Source organism: Micropterus dolomieu, linkage group LG12 (assembly GCF_021292245.1).
Source record: "Micropterus dolomieu isolate WLL.071019.BEF.003 ecotype Adirondacks linkage group LG12, ASM2129224v1, whole genome shotgun sequence".
Classification (NCBI taxonomy): Eukaryota; Metazoa; Chordata; class Actinopteri; order Centrarchiformes; family Centrarchidae; genus Micropterus; species Micropterus dolomieu.
This window is the reverse complement of record NC_060161.1, coordinates 12,268,743-12,287,597: the sequence shown is the minus strand read 5'-3', so window position 1 is coordinate 12,287,597 and position 18,855 is coordinate 12,268,743. Positions and strand designations below refer to the sequence as shown.

Here is an 18,855-nt window from a genome sequence, read left to right as displayed (position 1 = left end):
TCTCGACTCCTTTTCACTCCACAGCCTCAGTGGAGCACAGTCTTTTCAGCATCACTCATTTTAATTCCCACGCATACATTAGCTTTTATGGCTTAGAGACATAAAACCACACCACTTCAGCATTGCTTTGCTGAAAAGGGTCTTTTCTGTTCTAACTGCAATTTCTTTATCTCTCTCTTTATTTTACTTGCCATGACTGCTCTGATATCACTAAAATAATGTCAGGATTGTGGATCTGATCTCTGATCTACTGTTACTAAAGTTATGCAGGATTTATCTTAACCAAATTTCCTCTTACTTAAATCAAAAAGTAATATAATTGATTTGTCTGTTTATGCTTTTAAACAAATGAAAAAGTTAACTTTTTTTTTTAAGTGAAAAAGTTTTCCCCCAAACCATGCATCAACGGCATAAAAAGTGATTTAATGGAACTAAGTATAGGTCCAAAACACAATGTTTTTTTTAAACATTTACTAAGAGCAAATGGAATGAATATACAGAAAGTTATTCAAGTGAAAATTACATCATAATTTTTAATAAAACATACAAAATAAGGTGGAACCTTATGTGCATAACTGGATGGGACTGATACTATCAGTCACAGTAAAAAATGTACAATAAATGTGTCAATCAAATCTGGATAAAAGTATTTCAAACATCTTATTTAGTTGAAAAATATTTTTACCAGTCTAGTTTTCTGAGAATAAAAGGATTTTACAATTATTGCTAAGGTACCTGGTGCATCTCCGCTTCCGTCCCCTATTTTGAATGTAGGATGCAGTATAAATGACAGAGATGTAAAAGATGATAATCAAAACTTAAATGGCTCAGCACCACATATGTGCCATGATTATATGATACTTTTGTTTGTAGAAAAATGAAACAATCGCAGCAAACGTTGGTCCAGTCAATGTGCTGCTCTCAGGATGGTTGAATCCTTGGGACATTCCCTAGTCCCTCTCTATGCCACAGTGTTTTTTTTTTTTTATTCTACCACTGGGTGGGACCAATTGGGAAGTTGCGGATCTTAAAATTATACACATAGTGGTTTTAATGGCAGAGGTAGTGGAGATTTGATTTAGCAGGAAGGAAGAAGTGGTCAATGAGCAAGAGATGCCTCCTATTAAACACCAGTCATTCTTTGTCCACAGAGAAAGTTAGTGTCCCAATCAACTCCACGCTCCTCTCCGCCCCCTTGTTCTCCCCCCAAAAATATCTCCATTGTCATAACCCATAGCCCATTGCCATTCCTGTACCCCATCCCACCCCCTCCACTTCCTCTTCCACCCACCCACCGTCCCCATAGTGCTAACCTCAGATTGGTGAGCACCAACAGGTGCCTGCCCCACAGCCTTCCCAGTACAAACACATTCCGCCCTCTCGTCACCCCCCAGCACGCGCACCCAATCAGGCCGTGGTTTCACCCATGGAGCCATGGCCACAAAGAGACGAAGGGACCTGAGAGAAAGACGCTAGAGGAACAGTGTGTGTGCTTCTGAAGGTGCAACTCAGCTGAAGGTGTGCATCTAAATGCCTAAGCTAGAACGGTGTCGCTTCTTAGAACGCTCCATCTAGATTCCAGGTGAGGGTAGAGAGGGGTCACAGCGCCTGTACAGCGGAGAGCGGGGCCCTTGATTGGCACATAAAAGCATAAGATGTCATGACTGTCATGATTGGACAAATGAAGATAAGGATGTACGCATTTCTCATCGTATGCAGCTGCCTTTGTCTCACTTTTACTGGTAAGGACATTTTAGAAAATGCTTGTTCCAGTTGTGCAAATGATTGAATGATTTTATTTCACTTGTACATCAGCTGATTTTATTATTTCTTCTATATGAATTTGATAAAACGTATCTCAAACTAACATCTATACTAGCTCAATGATTGTTTAACTCACTTGCTTATGTGCATTTCAATTAACGTTTATTAATGTACATGTTGAATTATATAATTTATGACTTTGACATTTAACCCCATACTGTGCTTGGAAAACAAACAGTTGCCCTGTCCTTGTTGGCGACCTGTGGTGTTCCCATTCCTCTGTATGTCCTAATTCTACTACCTTTTTCCTGTTTGGCTGCCAAGACAAGAATTCACCTCCACTTGCAATCCTCCACTCAAAAACTGAGGCATTTTTGCTGCATTCAGGGTAGCTACAGTAGTATCTGATACTAGACAAGCATCTCTCATCTCACTGCACGCTGTCATTTCAGTTAAATTGGTATTGATTATACTTCCTCTGGTTTTTTTGGGGGATAAAATCATAATAAGAATCGATTTGCAATGACTAGTTCTTATCTGAGCTCAGCTGAAGGGCTTTGACTTTGACCTTCTGACCCCAATGGGAGTAGAAAGCCAAATGCTGCCCTGAACTGGTTGGTGACCTCCACAAGGGTGAATTGTTCCTGTCCCTCTGTAAGTCCCACAGCTAGAGCGATGTTAAAACTGTATGTCCCTGAAGAGAAGACCCAAAAACAAGGCGGCAGAGAGAGAAGAAGAAGGAGACATAGAAGGCGATATACCAAATGGAAATAAATCCTTATCTTATGTCCTGTCAAAGATGTTTATGTTGTTTCACTTGAAAAGCAAAAAAGACTGTCCTGCTCTGGAACATATAATGAATCATATTAGCACATCATTGTTTGTTAATCAGAGTCTATTTTTGTCACTGATGGAGCTGGTATCCCAGACATCCCTTTGATCCCATTCCCTTGCCACATATCAATTACATTAGCTCAGTCACCTTTGCTACCCATCGTGCAGCACCTGCCCCGCTCACTGCTTCTTTTGCATGTCCTGTCTGTCCTTCTCTTCTTTTCAGTGTGTTGTTTTGTCACATATTTGGGAATTGTGGAATTGGAACCCCTTACCACTGTAGGCCTGACTCACCGACCCAAAGAGAAACAAACATGCTGCGGGCTCTGGGGGTCAGTGGCATGTGTCATGTGCTTTGGTTATGTTGTACTGCTCACTCTCATTTGAACAGCTTTGGCCTTTTCCATTAACTGTTGCTTTGATTTGCTCTTATTTTAGCCCTGCTTTTGTTGTACTTTCATTCTCTTACTTTTTGTGTATTCTTCATCAATCAATCCAACTTTATTTGTGCAGTAATACTAAAAAAATTGAAAGATGTACAAAAGAATAGGAGATTATTGCACTTTATAGAGTTGTTGGACTAAAATGGAGAAGAATCATAAAATATAAGAAATGAATAAGACAATAAAACAATAAAATATGGGCTATGCATTTCTGGAGGAATCCAATACCATGACAGATATACCATGACGTAGAGCAAACAACGGCAAAGCAAGTAATGTCCCAGAGCCAGCGCACCAGCTCCAGACAGTGATACTCACAACTCTCCTGCTACAATTGCTACGTCACAACAACATTACTAGGCAAACTAGAAAGTGTTACACATTCATGCCAATAAAGCTAATTTGAATTGAATTGAATTGAAAGTAAGCTGAACAGTAACTTAACAGTACCTAACACACAAATCATGGCTGGAATAGTGTTGTGTGGTCTCAGCCTCCCTGTTTGTTTCCCATTTACAGTTCAAACACCTGATTTTTTCACCTCACACACACAGAACGGGCAGCTAGCGGGCCATTGCTGAATTTGACACACAGATGTGTATTGGATTAGAATCACTTACCCCACCTTTAAAGAGAAAATTTAGGATCAAGTATAGAATAAGGGCCTTAAAACATTTGAAGCATAATTTCAGACAAGCAGACTGCAAAGCCATGTACTCCTGTGCTCCTTCTGGTCCTTGTCAGCACTCATGCAATGGATTTCTGAGTCAACTGTCGCCTCTATCATTATATGTACATTCTAATGTCAAAATTAAGAAGTCTTGGGAACCAACATGTGAATTACCGGTAAGCATGTTTATAGCACGTGGAACACCATTTCACATGGGAAAACCTCACATCATAAATGCACATGTCATTTTCACATACCACTTATATTGGATTGGAAAAATATGACTTCCTATTTCTTCGTTGCTCCTCATTTTTTGTCCACAACACCATTTTCTAATGTTCCTTTTTTTTAGGCGGTGATGTCTTTTTATCCATGTTTTTTCCATCTCATCACCATCTCTTTGCAGGAGCCTCAGAAACAGAGCGAAGGCTCCATCAGAAGCTGTTTGAGAACTACAACATGAAAGTCAGACCAGCTCGTTACTGGGAGGAGAAGGTGATGGTTAGAGTGGGCATGACCCTCTCCCAGCTTGTGAGCTTGGTGAATACAAACACACACATGCACCATAGAAGCACATCAAGTACATGCAAATACATCGTTATGAATTAATCAAGTCATTTTTGTATCGAGTTGTTGAAAATGCAGTGCTAGCTTTCACCAGTCCAATCACATCTACAACATTGGCACCATTGGCTGGATGCTGCATTGTCATCTCTCTCTCTCTCTGTGTCCCTCTATCCCGCTGCAGAATGAGAAGAACGAAGAGATGACAACCAATGTGTTCATGAATCTGGTATGAGCATGAAAACATTAATCTTCATCACTGAGCCTCGCATAGCTGCTCTGAGATCTAGCTCTTCTCTCGCTGCTGCTCTGCCGCTCTGCCCTCAAATGGACTTGTCACTTTTTATAACCACAAATTACTTCTTGCTTTATCTTTCTTATTCTCCGACTCACTCTTTCATTTCTGGCCCTCGCCCTCGCTAATTAGAATTTAGGACGGCCTGAGTGTTTGTCACAGTGGTGTGTGAGTGTGTGTCTAGATCAGTGGGATTTAAATGACTTATCAAATATGGGAGCAACCAGGATGTAAATGACAGAGACATCAGGGCACCGTGGTAATGTCACTTTCTTTTTCTTTGCTCTTTCCTACCTCCCGCCTTTCCTTGCTGCCTCGCTTCCTCGCCAGGCATGGACAGACTACAGGTTGTCATGGAACCCAGAGGAATATGACCACATTGATGTTTTGAGGATTCCTCCCAACAAGGTGTGGCGCCCTGACATCTACCTCATAAACAAGTGAGTGTCCTATCTGCAGCCACACAGTCATCCATATCATCTATCATGCAGTGACTAACAGAGGATTCGCCCCAAAGGCAACGCTGACAGGTCCTATAAAACTCAACAACACGTTTCACTTTAAAATGTTAACAAGTATGCTAACACAATGCAACAATATATGAATGTGGTGTGGCTGTAGGGATGGCACAGTCAGCCAAGTGACATAATTCAAGACTGAAATACCTCAACAACTGTTGATGGGCTGCATTGAAAGCTGGTTCAGACATTTATTTCTCCATCAGAATGAATAATAATCATGTTTAACTTTTCATCTAGCACCATCATCAAGTCAGAATTACAATTTCAATTTAACATCAGATAATTGCAGGTCATCCAGGTTTTTACATCCTTAAGGCATGCTTAAAGTTTATCTAACTTTAAGCTACCGAATGAGATCATAAACTCATTAGGATAATGTTCACTGAGGTAATAAATCAAGTGAAAAGTAAAGTCCTTCTCATAGACTTCTATACAACCTGACTTATTTGCAACGTCACATTTGTCTTTCTATATGCTCCATACAGTAATGACGGTCAGTTTGACGTGGCACTGTACGTCAACGTCTTGGTTTACAGTGATGGGACAGTCAACTGGCTTCCCCCAGCCATCTACCGCAGCTCCTGCTCCATAGAGGTACTGTCTTTAAGATCACATACCACTGGTACACTGACAACTAAAAATGTAAATCCCTCACTCACTCTCTGTCTCTGTGATGTTGTTTTCTTTTGTGTTTTTCTCCTTTCTTTTTCTCTTTTTTTTGTCTTTGTGTTCTGTGAAGCTCTTTGGATCAACTGTGTTGTGCGTAAAGTTCCAGGAAGGACAATGTATGGCCTGACTGTACTAGCATTAAAGACGTAATACCCTAGTGTTGTACTCTATACTTTCATGGACCTTTATTTATAATTCCACATTTAGGTATATCCCCATTCCCTTTGAAAAGTGATGAAGAAGTTCTTTAACTTCCACTCCAACAGGTGTCGTACTTCCCATTTGACTGGCAGAACTGCAGCATGGTTTTCCGCTCGTACACCTATGACGCCTCTGAGGTGGACCTGCAGTACTTTCTGGATGATGAGGGCAAAGAGATTCAAGAGATTGTTATAGATGAGAATGCTTTTACTGGTTGGTGCCTTCAGACCCTATTGTCCTGTGTTCTGTGTACATCATAACATCTTAATCATTTATATATATAGCTACATTTTAGCACAAGGATTTGCTTTTTAAATCTTTTTCTTCTCTTTAGCCACCTGGTGTTTTTTTTTTTATTTGTACCATTTTAATCTATGTCCTAAAGATTTATAATAATAATGATCATTTATATTATGTATTTTTATATTATTACACAGATTAGACTTTTTTTTTTTTTTCTTTTCTACTCACCAATCTTCTTCCAATTTCTCCTGCCTTCTTATCACCTCTCTTTCTCCACAGAAAACGGAGAATGGGCCATCTGTCACAAACCCTCAAGAAAGAACATTAAGGAGGACCTGTATGAGGACATCACCTTCTACCTCATCATAGAAAGGAAGCCACTTTTCTACATCATCAACATCATTGTGCCCTGCATCCTCACCAGCGTGCTAGCTATATTTGTCTTCTACCTGCCTCCTGGAGCAGGTCAGCACATCTGACATGTTGTGACATGATTATACATCACTGACAAGACAAGATATAGGAAGGGAGACTGCCCCGTGATACAGTGTCTAATGCCTAGACACACAGCATGGGTCTAATACAGACTACTTCAAACCTTTGAAGGAATTTATCGTTTGAAGGAAAGTGACCTTGACTAGGAAGCTACTTTGTCAATATTTGGTCTTGTGTGGCCAGCTTTTAGTGATGTTTCAGTGACATGGCGGAAAATATAGATTCAGTGGAAACCAGCAGGATTGATTGCAAACAGTTTGAGCATTCTGAATTTTTGAGCATAAACTTAATTTACATAAATCTGTTACAAAGCTAAATCACGCCAGTGTCTTCTTTACCTACAACTGACCAGTAAATATTGCACTTTTTTTTTCATGTATATATCCTCAACAATACATACATAATCATGTCGTAAAGTTTGCCCTTGTGGACTTGAAACTGCTTCTCTGTCGTAATTACTTTTCCAAACTGTCCCTGTTATCTACAGGAGAGAAGATGACTCTCTCCATTTCTGTCCTCATCGCTCTGACTGTCTTCATGCTTTTGCTGGCTGACAAGGTCCCGGAGACGTCCCTCGGCATCCCAATTATTGTCAACTACGTCATGTTCACCATGATCCTGGTTACATTCTCTGTCATCCTAAGTGTAGTCGTCCTCAATCTGCACCACCGAACGCCAAGCACACACATCATGCCCAACTGGGTTCGAAAGGTCAGGCTATAGGTTTGACATTTATCCAGATTCACTGAGCATTTATCTAGCCACTTGCAATACCTTTGAGAACCCCTTGACTGATTTGTTCTCCTCAAATGTACAGGCATTCATTCACTTCTTGCCCAAGTACATTGGCATGACGAGGCCAAACCCAGAGGAGCCTCTGTTGAAGGAGGAGTCGAGTGATGACACCCCCACCCGAAGCTTCAACAGTAGGCAGCCAGGAGGAGAGTACTTCTTTCGTAAGATCAACCCTGATCTCGTCATACCCTGGAGAGGCAGGTAAGGCCACAATTTAATAACAAGGAATCAGAGGAATGACTCATTCACTGTAATGATTCAGACTGTCTCATTTTAAAATGAAAAAGTACACTGTAAAGCTGTGAACTTGCAATTTGTTCATTTGTTTTCCAGTATCTGACAGACTGGACAATAAAAGAAAATTGACTTAGAAAAAGTCTACAATAGATTAATTACTCATTGCACTTTTGCTTGTTCATCAATTCAATCAACTCTAGTTTTCATGAGGGCACATGACGAAAGAAATTGTACTGATTTGGGCCTTCATAAGTAGGCCTATTTCAAATTGTATGGTAACATTTAAGATAATGGCTTGCAATAAATAACAGTGTATCAGTACGGAGCACACTTTTACGTACATTTAGGTACATGGGAACGTGACGTGAAGTAAATATATATACTGTAGGTATTTTTTAACTAACAGGTACACAGGTAACATGTTCTAATATTATGGGCCTACTGAACAACCATCTGTCTTTCGGGAGGAATTAAAGATAACTTTTAATGTAAGTATTTTTAACTAATGTATGCTGTATGTTGTGAGCAGGCCATAATCTAAAGCAATGATCGCTGAGCTATATTCTTCTATAGTTTTGACTCAAGATACCTGGTCTGTATCTTGGTCTGTATACTGAATACTATTACATACTTACACTGCTGACTTTTCTTCTTTTAAGAGTAACAAATCATAATGTGAAGTGCCAAAGTCTAGGGAGGCCAGGAATGGCAACAGCCCCCCACATACGATAGCTGCCTTGCTTTTGCCATAATTTGGAAAGCATTTGAAAGAGCTGTATGACATTTTAAAACAGTAGCTAAGCTGTCCTTTTCACATGTTTATATTCATGTAATAAATATACTCTTCTCTTCAGGGTCATACAGTTTTAACACAGTAACCTGCATGAGAAATAAAGAAAAAAACATGGTTGTAATGGTTATAAATATCCACTTACAGTGTTCAGTTTGACCCAGACAGATCACAATAAGAGGTTCCCACCAGTTTCCACTGTATAACAAACTTGAATGGGTTAGACTTCCAATGATAAACCAAGCTCTTGGTTTGAGTTATTGAGAGCGATAAATTGCCAAAACATTTGTGGCTATACCCGTCAAGACTGTTAAACACCTGATACCCATGACAGTCATTCATCTTGATTAAGACTCCTTCTAGGCTAAGATGTGCTGAGCCTGACGTTACACTAGCAGAAAGCTTTTTCTATGAATGTTAATGAAAGCCAGCTCAGACATGAATCTTCTTTATAGAGAGTGCCAAAGTGTGAATGTTGGATCAGATGCCAAACTAGCTATTATAGTAGAGTACACAGCGTGCTAGACTTGGCAAAATTACAGCCATCACCACAGCAGCTCAGAGAATCTGTCTGACAGTAACAGTAAGCTATGTGCTCTTCCTTCAGCCTTATTTGATACCATATTTAATACAGCCACGTGAAAGGTACTCTGACAAACAACAAAGAAGGATTAATGAATCAGCTGGATAACAGCAAATGGAGTAGACCGATCACATGCTGAAAAGTTATTTATGTTATTATTTAGTTTTGTTATACCCTAATTTCATAGTTTTTGTGTTGGTCCCAGGTGCAGGCCTACAGGATGTTTGAAGGTCACTTCTTCAAAGCACAATAGATTGATATATGTGGGATTTTTGTAATGTATTTTTAAAATAAAACAGTACACACGTAGCTTTTTATCCATGCTAGCAGCGTGGCTCTAGGGATAACAATGTCAGGCTGTTGTCCAGTCAACATTTGGTACAGCCTTCAGGTTGTTGTTTAGTGCTAATTAGCAAATGTTAGCATACTTACGTGCTATACCTACTTGGAGAACACAGGAAATATTAGCTGCGAAACATCAGCATGTTAACGCTGATGAGCATGTTAGCATGTTCACATTAGCATTTACCTATGACCTCACACAGCTGCAACCATATGGCTCAGACTGTTGGTAAATAATTTCTTCTGCATTTTATTATGTTTGTTAGTTTGAATTTAAGCTTGCATGTATGATTAGATAACTTCTTATTGGAATAGTTATTTGCTGTATTTTGTTTTGCCCTGCAGTTTATTTGTTGAGGGTCAAGCTTTCTTGCTCAAGCAGTAAACAAGATTCTACAAACATGCTATAGCAGCTCTATCAGGCTGTAAAGTAAATACATGCTCATGTCAATGTTGACATGCTGATGTTTCGCAGTTATGCCATGTTCACCATCTTAGTTTAGTGTGTTAGCATGCTAATCTTTGTTAGTTAGCACAAAACTCGAGGAGGCCTACAGCTGAAGTGAATGTCATCAAGTTTTGCAGGTATTTGGTCATACACCAGAGTGTTCAAGAAAATAAATTGTTGACCTGATGATGTTTCTTAAGAGGAAAGGTCAGAGGAAAAACCAGTAGGATCCATTGTCTATACAAAAAATAATGAGACATTTCACTTAAAACCAAAAATGTCAACCTCGCCGCACTAGATCAGAAGTTAGGTGATCACCGGACCATGAATGTTTTGTACAAAAATCCATGAAAATCCATTCAGTAGTTGTTGAAATATTTCAGGCTGGACCAAAGTGGTAGATGGACTGGGGACACTGCCATCCCTAATTTTTTGCTAGCTGCAAAAATATTTTTAATTGTAATGGGTGAGATGACGTGCGTGATGGGTGATGATGACGTACTGTATTCGTTTTTTGAATCCACCTTTAGTGCAATTAACTCCTGGTGCTGTGTAATGCCATTCTCATAGATCAGTTTTTTAAATAGCAAGTAGGACTATGATGTCACCTTTTCTATTTCTGCTGATGGTCTTACTATATCTGGAGCTCTTTCTTTGTCTGATTAGCTTAACCTTGTTCCCTTTGACCTAGTGTACCAGCTTGTTTAGATCAACAGATCCTAAAGCTGTCATGAACATATGATGAGTCTCTATAAGGTATATAAAAAGTATAAAACATTTTAATCCAAAATGTCACTTTAAACTGTACTGTCCCTGCAAGCGTGCTGGCTTCACTTTGGCCAATCTGCCGGTAGGCCGCAGCCTTGCCACCCAACCCTGGCATCAGAAACAGCTTCACAGTCCCCTAAACCAGGCTTGATGCTGGGCATCTCTCATCCCGTTCCAAAGGCATCAGATTCAGCCCCAGATAAGCCTCACAACCCCGTCCACAGTCGCCAGCCACTGAGCCTTTGTTTAGGTTGGGCATTAGGTGGTAATCCCACAGAAAGTAGGTGCAGGGAGGGTGAAGCATAGATAGGGGTAGATGAGCGTAAGGGAAGGCCGGTGCTGAGTGATCGGGCCACAGAAGGCTTTTTGTTTTTTGGACGTGGAAGAGATGGTGGTCGCGCTGATCAGGCTCCATCCTCCAGTCTGTGTCATGTAGATGTCTTTGCCGTCATCCATCTCTCTTTATCTTGTTATTCTGTCAGGAGGGCTAGTTAGAAGCCAGGTGTTGTCCTTTACAACATATTTATGAGAGCTGTTTCCATGTTTAATGATGTGAGCTGCTTGCATGTGCATCTCCAGTGGAGTGCATTTATTTGTCATCACAAAGTCTTTCTGCTGTACATCACCAATGGGGTGTGTGTTTGAGTGAGTATACAGTCGATTATGAATAATTTACTCATTATATATCCAAATGTAAATATAAACAGTATGTACAGTAACAGTACCATACATGTGCTTGTGTGAGTGTGTGTGTGTGTCACAGTGAGAAGGCTCCATTAGCGTAAATGAATACAAGCCGTGGAATGTGAGTGGCATGCAGCAGCGCATAGCTCTGCCCTGAGCAGTGGCCATACAGACGCACACAACACCCCTCCTAATGGAGCTCTTGTTCACTCATTTTTATTGTCCAGCAGTCCATCTGTTGGCACGCTGCCTCTCTGTGACTCTGATAACTTGTCCTGACGCCTTCCCCTCTTTGGTGCCAGAGGTTCTACACATTATAAACATCATACGCAATGTACACCCTATACACACTGCGTGTACTTTGTCACGTGTCAATCTGACAGGTGCACTGTGGTGTTGAGCCAGACGCCTTCAGGAGGTGGCACATACAGTACTGATGAGAAGCTTGACATGCAGGACTTGCATCCCAAGGATTGCAGGTTCTACTCTTGTTCTCTGCAAAGTTCTTCTTTTGTGTGTTTTTTAATCATTCTCTTCAACAAAGTTGTTACGAAGAGATTCAGGGGAATCCAATCACTCATTTCCTGACAGCTTTTCAAAGGTTCTGAAATAACCGTCAGGAAATGTGTAGTTAAATGGATTACCCTGAATGAGAAGCGGATGAATTTCCTCTGCCTGTGAATGATGGCAAAATGAAAAGTCTATATGTTGAAGAATGTGGACCAATCGCCGGAATGCGCACACTCTAGCACATGCTTAATTGTGAGAACGTGAATCAGTCATCTTCATAACAACTTTGTTGAAGAGGATTATGAAAAAAGATTTTTTTTTAAAGTTGGGGTTCCATTAGGTTCAAACTTTATCCCGTTATCACAGGAAAACGGAGTAAAAAAAAGATTTGAATCGATGGCCACTTAGGGCTTCCGTACTAACTACCAAAATTTCTCGTACTTTGTGATTACAGTGGCTCCAATGAGCGTCCCAGAAGATACATAATAGAATAGCAGAAATATGTGTACCAAAATTCTAACTTCTGTTATTAACAAATAATTGTTTTGGAACCAGATAGCTGCGTAATCTTGCAAAGTAGGGTAACATAAAATGTAAAAATCAGCTTCAGAATATGAAGAAATTTGCTGAAAAAAGCAAAGATGCCATTGTTACACATGTACAATACAGTATTAGACAGGAACATAAACAAACAAATCATTACATCTTATGCAGTAGAGTTATACATTGAATTAAATGAACACATTACAATGAAAGCACATTAAAAGCTGCATTTTTGGTTATTCAGTAATTGGGGAAAATCTGGCTTGAGACCGTACTATTTACCCAATACGGGGCTTTTGGGTGTCCACAAACTAATGAAGAATCTGATTTTTAAATACACAAACGTTACATTATTATTATATTATTTGGACATAAGGTTTTCACCTGATACTGAGGATATGCAAAATGCTTCTAGTTTTTCCAAGAGGTGAAGGGTGAATGGGGTGATTGGAAGCGCAGGGGAGCAGAAGGAAGCGGAATCTGTCGCAAATAGTTAACACCCTATTTAAGTGTTTGCTTCAACCTGTCAGACACGAGTGTCTCTGACCTGACCTGCTGTAAAAGTACAGTGTATATAGTTGGGTCAAATATTCAGAAAATGGAACCTTTAGGTTTTTACCAAGTTAAATGAACCAAAGTAGGTTTTTAATTCTCTGTAAATTTGTCTGATTCTGTTAGTAAACTGTGTTTAAGGCGGACTCCCCCTCAAATGATTTAATAAAAGTCCCGATATACAGTGGTGGTGCAGCCACTTCCTAACATAACTTGACTTGGCTATACATATACTGGATTCTGTGTTACCCTGAATTTCCACCTGGTTGGTAAACAAAGGCTACCACAGGGTAAGAATATGTATCTGTATCATTATTATTATAATTATTGTAGTTCTGAGATTATAGTATGTCCCAATATTCCCTCTGATTCCAAGAATAAAAAAAATGCAGAGATTGTTTCAATTCTTCAGATTTAATTTCTAAATTATTTATTTATGGTTGAGTTACCAAGTTACTCACAAAAGCATGACGGCACAAGAAGAAGGCAGTCAATAAGACTCTCCCTCTCCCTCCACTCATATGTTTTGCTTGATGGAACAGCTGAGTGAGGGGAAGAATGAAGGAGGTCAATGGTCACGGAATCACGTAAATGTTGACCCGGTGTTGTGTCAATGTCACCCCTCTGTCCGGAGTGTGCTGCTGTTGTCACTCAGTGTTCAGAGGAGCTGCAAGAAGGGGCCCGTCATGCCTTTGCCTGTCGGTGACACATACATCTACGTCTACAGTGGACAGCTGATGTCAATGATGTTTTGTTTCAGCAGAGGTGAACAATGCTGTGCTAGTGATTTATGACATGCACAACATAAATCTGAGCTCAGGGAACATTTGTGAAGGGTGTTGCAGCATTTTTAAACTTCTTCAAGAGGACATGCGTCTAAGTATTAGCATGACACTCAACAGACAGATATCTCCAAACAAGAATTGATTTCTTAAAATGCAAACTGCATATAATAAATATAAAAATAAAATCAAGACAAAATTAAAAATAAACTGACAATACTTTCATTCATGTGTTGCACCATAAATTGTAATTTGCACCGCCCTTTATATATTCATATATATATATACAGTGTTGTTGCTTCATACATAAACCACAGTCACATATATTTAAATAAAATATACCTACAAACTAAAATACTTGATTAGAATCGCATGTAATAAAAAACAAATACATAATAAATTAAAGGGGGCTAATTAAAGGGGATTAAAAGTCTGTGTGCAACACATGAATCAAACAGTGGCAGTTACAGTTAGCCCCGCTCTGTCCAAAGATAACAAAACCCACCCGTAATGGCAGCTTTGGCGCTAGGTAGAGTAGGTCCCCGGTTTGATCCCAGGCTCCTCCAGTGCACATGTTTAAGTGTCCCTGGGTAACAGAACCCCAAATTGCTCTGTGAATGATTACTTTCTGTTTTTGATGAGCAATTGGGACCTTGCATGTTAGGTAGCCACTGCCGTCAGTGTGTGAATGGGGTGAATGTGACATGTAGTGTAAAGCGCTTTGAGTGGTTGGAAAACTAGAAAACTGCTATGTATGTACAGTCCATTTATCATTTACCTACCAGCGACCTCCAAAGATCACTAATCATCATTATTATTATTATTTGCCAAAATATGCGCATGCCCCAAAATGTCAAACCATCCCTTTTAAGCAAATGGCAGTTGTGTAAAATAGTAAGATTTTTCACTATATATTGGAGTTTTGTTCAAAGGAGATCTAACGGGAGAAATAGACCTCTCCAAATAAGTAACAGTATTATGTAAGACAAGATACACAACTTTCCGTGTCTGTGAATTGCTTTTTGGCAAGCAAAAGCAAAAGGTTGTCACCCAATGTGAAAGCCCAGTTTGTGGCAAATATAATAGTTACTATTCAACACTGTCTTACATGTTTTAATTAGGCCAGGGGAAAAGGAAAAAAAAAATTATTGCTAAGATAAATTATGCTATTATTCATTATTAAAGGTTCAGTGTGTAAGATTTAGTGGCATCTAGTGGTGAGGGTTGTTAATTGCAACCATCTGTCCAGTCTACCACTGCCCCCTAACCTTTCAACAAGCGTAGGACAGCTACGGTGGCTGACTCAGCACAAAAGGTGTCTCTTCTGAGAGTAGCCAGTCAAGAAAGAGGTCTCTTTAGGTATCTTAATTAAGAAATTAAATTTACTTAATTGTTCGGTAAAACTACACTATTGTGACTTTGCCACTGACAGATAACATGGAAAATGTAAGCCAAGAGTGTGACACTGTCACTGTTTCTGCACCACAGTCCATTATAAACCACACATTAAATAAAGTTTATATAAACATTGAAAAGGGAAACACATTAATTCTCTCTGTGTTTATGGACCATCGCCAAAACTCGTCAACAATAATATCTGGCCCGCTACCAGATTATGGAGCTTTGATAGTGGCAAAAATATAAATAAATAACTACTTTGATAGCGGTGCTGAAATAGATCTCAGTCATGACAGCAACAGTTACTCACATAATCTCTTCCTCTTTAGTGGTTTTGCCTACAAAATAAAAGCGTGAAAAGCTTGTTTACTGTAATACTGCATTTGGAGTTGAATTGAGCTTTTACTTTACTGCCTGACACACTTCTGAAAGAGCCGTCAGAGAACGAATTCCCCTAAATGTCCTCTGCCTGCAGATACTGGAGGATTGCAAAAGCGTATGTAGGTTGATCAAACACCGAAACAAAAACAGTGCAAAGAAACATTCGCTGCAGAATCCATTTGTGCCTGCGGTTATGTGCCATGATATAAATGGCTCATTCTAAGGTAATAAAAACATAATGCTTTATTATGTAAGATCTTTACACACCACTGAAAACATAGTTATGGATATTATTTTGCATTTCTGTCGATAGATCCTCAGAAATATTACACACTGGACCTTTAAGTATTGTAGACAGATATTTTTTACAATGAATGTAAAAGCACCAGCACATAGCACAGGTGTGTAAAATATAACACTGTTCTCTGGTGATGTAAAACATGCTAATATACCTTTTGACAAAGGTTACAACACGTTGCAAAGTCAGTCACAAACCTTGTGTTCGACTCTGTTCCAGCCAACTTTCTATGTCCTTTTTTGTTTTACTTTGTATTTACTGTTTCATTTCTTTGTTGAAATTCTCCCCTCCTTCCTCTCTGCCTCTCTGTGTTTAAGGTGTGAGAGCACGGTGCAGCTCCAGCGGCTCCCGGACACTGACAAATACTGTCTGATTCTCCCTCCCAACTTGAAGTCAGCCATCAGTGCTGTGACATACATGGCCGAGCAGCTGAAGAAGCAAGACATGGACGACACGGTGAGAAAAGTGCACAACACGACACGCGCTGTCAGTCGGCTTGTTATTCAGTCTGTCTGTGGTTCTTAAGCACAGAGTGCTCCAAACATGCCCCGACAATGTTCATGTGTCATTGCATACGTACAGTACATTGCTGACTCAGTGCTTACAGTGGGTGTTTTTGTTTATGTGTGTGTGTGTGTGTGTGTTCCCTCCAGATGACAGGAGACTGGCAGTTCATTGCCCTGGTGGTTGACCGTCTCTTCTTGTGGTTGTTTGTCATCATCACCACCCTGGGCACCCTGGCCATGTTCTTGGATGCCAGTTTCAACTACATACCTGACAACCCTTTCCCATAGAAGACAAAACACATACACACGCAGCTGGAGTTTGCGACATTGTTTGGTCGTCACTATTATTGGTGATTTCTGAGGTCAGCAGTTCTGACTTTCCATAAATACCTTAAAACCTATTCCATATTTCAGTTGTCGGCCTCTGAAATGTTTTGTAAGGTCGTGTAGCAGAAGAAAATGTGTGGAACCATGTGCACAGGCCTGACACACAACCTACATGATAACAGAGTCCATGTATAGATCTATAGAAGGTAAATGTATACAGTATGTTGTAACACCAAATGCTTTTATCATTGTTTGTTTGTTTTTTGTCTAAATCATGTATTTAACACATTGTGATCTTTGTTATTTGAGTCTAAATGCTTGAAATACATGTTTCTTGAAAGTGATAGTGATTGGGTTTTTTTTAAGTGCCACATTCTTTATGAATGCGCTGTACTTTGTGGAACAAGCAGGAAAGCACTAGTTTTTGTTTGAATCTGTGTTTTCCTCTGCAGTGAGGACACTTGATGTTGCAATGATTGCAATGTTGGCTTTTTGGCAGTAGAGGGCAGTAATGTAATGACAATTAAAAAGATGACAACACTGCTGTTGAAAGAAAAATAGCAAAAGGTACACAAGTTATAACATACGAATATAAAGTTTAACTGATGTCCATGAACATCTTATGAAAAGTCCATCTGTTTGGGATCTCAGAAACCAGAGCTATAAGCAGTCTGGTCACAAACACCAGAAAGGCGCTATACAAATACAGAGCATTTACATTCACAAGTAACAGCATACAAAACTTTCTTTGACGGTGAATTGCTTTTTGGCAAACTAAAAACAAAAGGTTGCCATCCAATGTGAAAGCCCAATTTGTGACAAAGAAAAGTGTTCTGCATGTTGAGACCACAAAGAGATACTAAATGACTACAGGGAGACATAAAACCACCTCAAAGAGACACTAAATGACTACAGAAAGACATAATACGATAACAAAGAGATACAAAATGACAAAAGAGAGACATATGACGACCACAAAGAGAAAAAAAATGACTACTGAGAGACATGAAACGACCACAAAGAGACACTAAATGATTACAGAAAGACATAATACGATAACAAAGAGATACAGAATGACAACAGAGACATACGATGACCACAAAGACACACAAAATGACTACAAAGAGACATGACTATGGGTATCAGTGCTATCAGTGCTATACTGACCCAAACTGAGTCAATTTGACACAATTATTTTTGGTTTATATGTTAGTGTTGTAATATGTTGTTTGCAGTGCGCTTGCTCATAGCTGATGAGGCTCTGATGAGGTTCTTTCCACAGTAACACTGTAGCCATTGTCATGCTCACTGAGGTGCCACAAAGAGCCACAGAGTCTGGGACTGTATTCATTGTTCAAACTGTCCAAATATGTTTCTACCCTGCATGAAGCACTTGCCAAGCTCTTAGGAGAAAAAGAACACCTCTTTACTATTGCCTCAGAGCGAAGACGAGAAGAATGAGTCCACAAGACCAAGAACACAACCTATTGGTCCTGTCCTGCTGCTGCTGCACAAAAGCCAAGTCTTGTTTCATAAGAAGACTGAAGGTGATAAAGACAGAGGACATGTAGAGAAGGGCGCCGTCCCCCTCATTTGTGCACTGTGAGCTTTTCAGGGAAAAGCCGTGGGCCCAGCGTGTTTTATTGCTAATGCCTCAGTGACTTCCAAGGGCACGTTAAGGACTTCAGTCCCTGGATTTGCACTCCACTTGCTCACTTCAGACCCAGAGTAGGCCTCAGGAACGGGAGGGAGAGCCCCCGAGACAATGTTGTTAGTGCTCTTCTTTGGGCTGATTTAGCTGTTTTTCTTCTTCAGCTTCTATTGAGTGTTGAGCAACGGCTAAACCAGCGAGACAAATGTGTGTTTACGCTTTTAAAAAAAGAAAGTGGTAAAAGGGAAGAGCGGAGAGAGAGAGCAGAGGGGGGAAAGAGCAATGTTCTTTTTGTGTTCTTTGCAATCCAGGACCCGGGTGGAAAAGCGGCCAAGAGGACATCAGATAAATCAGGTTACTAGTGGCAACAGCACTGGTAGGCCTATTACGGGCCCCTGATCTTCTTCTAACTCACCTACCTCTTCTACATCTCGCCCATCTTGCTTTGTGCTCACCTTTCTAACCTTGTGTTTTTTCCTTTTCACCTTTCCTTTATTTGTCCCCTCTCACCTTGATCCCAACAACTCTTTCAACCTTCAAACCACCCCCTCCTCCTCTGCC

The 18,855-nt window shown here is 40.0% G+C and overlaps 1 protein-coding gene across 1 annotated transcript; it reads left to right on the top strand.

Moving 5' to 3' along the window:
* Positions 1-1,660: 1,660 nt before the first annotated feature.
* Positions 1,661-16,987, top strand: chrnb1l (cholinergic receptor, nicotinic, beta 1 (muscle) like). The gene is made up of 11 exons (XM_046064917.1): positions 1,661-1,742; positions 4,118-4,251; positions 4,460-4,504; positions 4,901-5,010; positions 5,577-5,685; positions 6,027-6,174; positions 6,484-6,669; positions 7,187-7,410; positions 7,517-7,695; positions 16,128-16,266; positions 16,464-16,987. The coding sequence occupies exons 1-11, from the start codon at positions 1,661-1,663 to the stop codon at positions 16,602-16,604; spliced, it is 1,497 nt and encodes a 498-aa protein (XP_045920873.1). The 3' UTR covers positions 16,605-16,987.
* Positions 16,988-18,855: the final 1,868 nt, after the last annotated feature.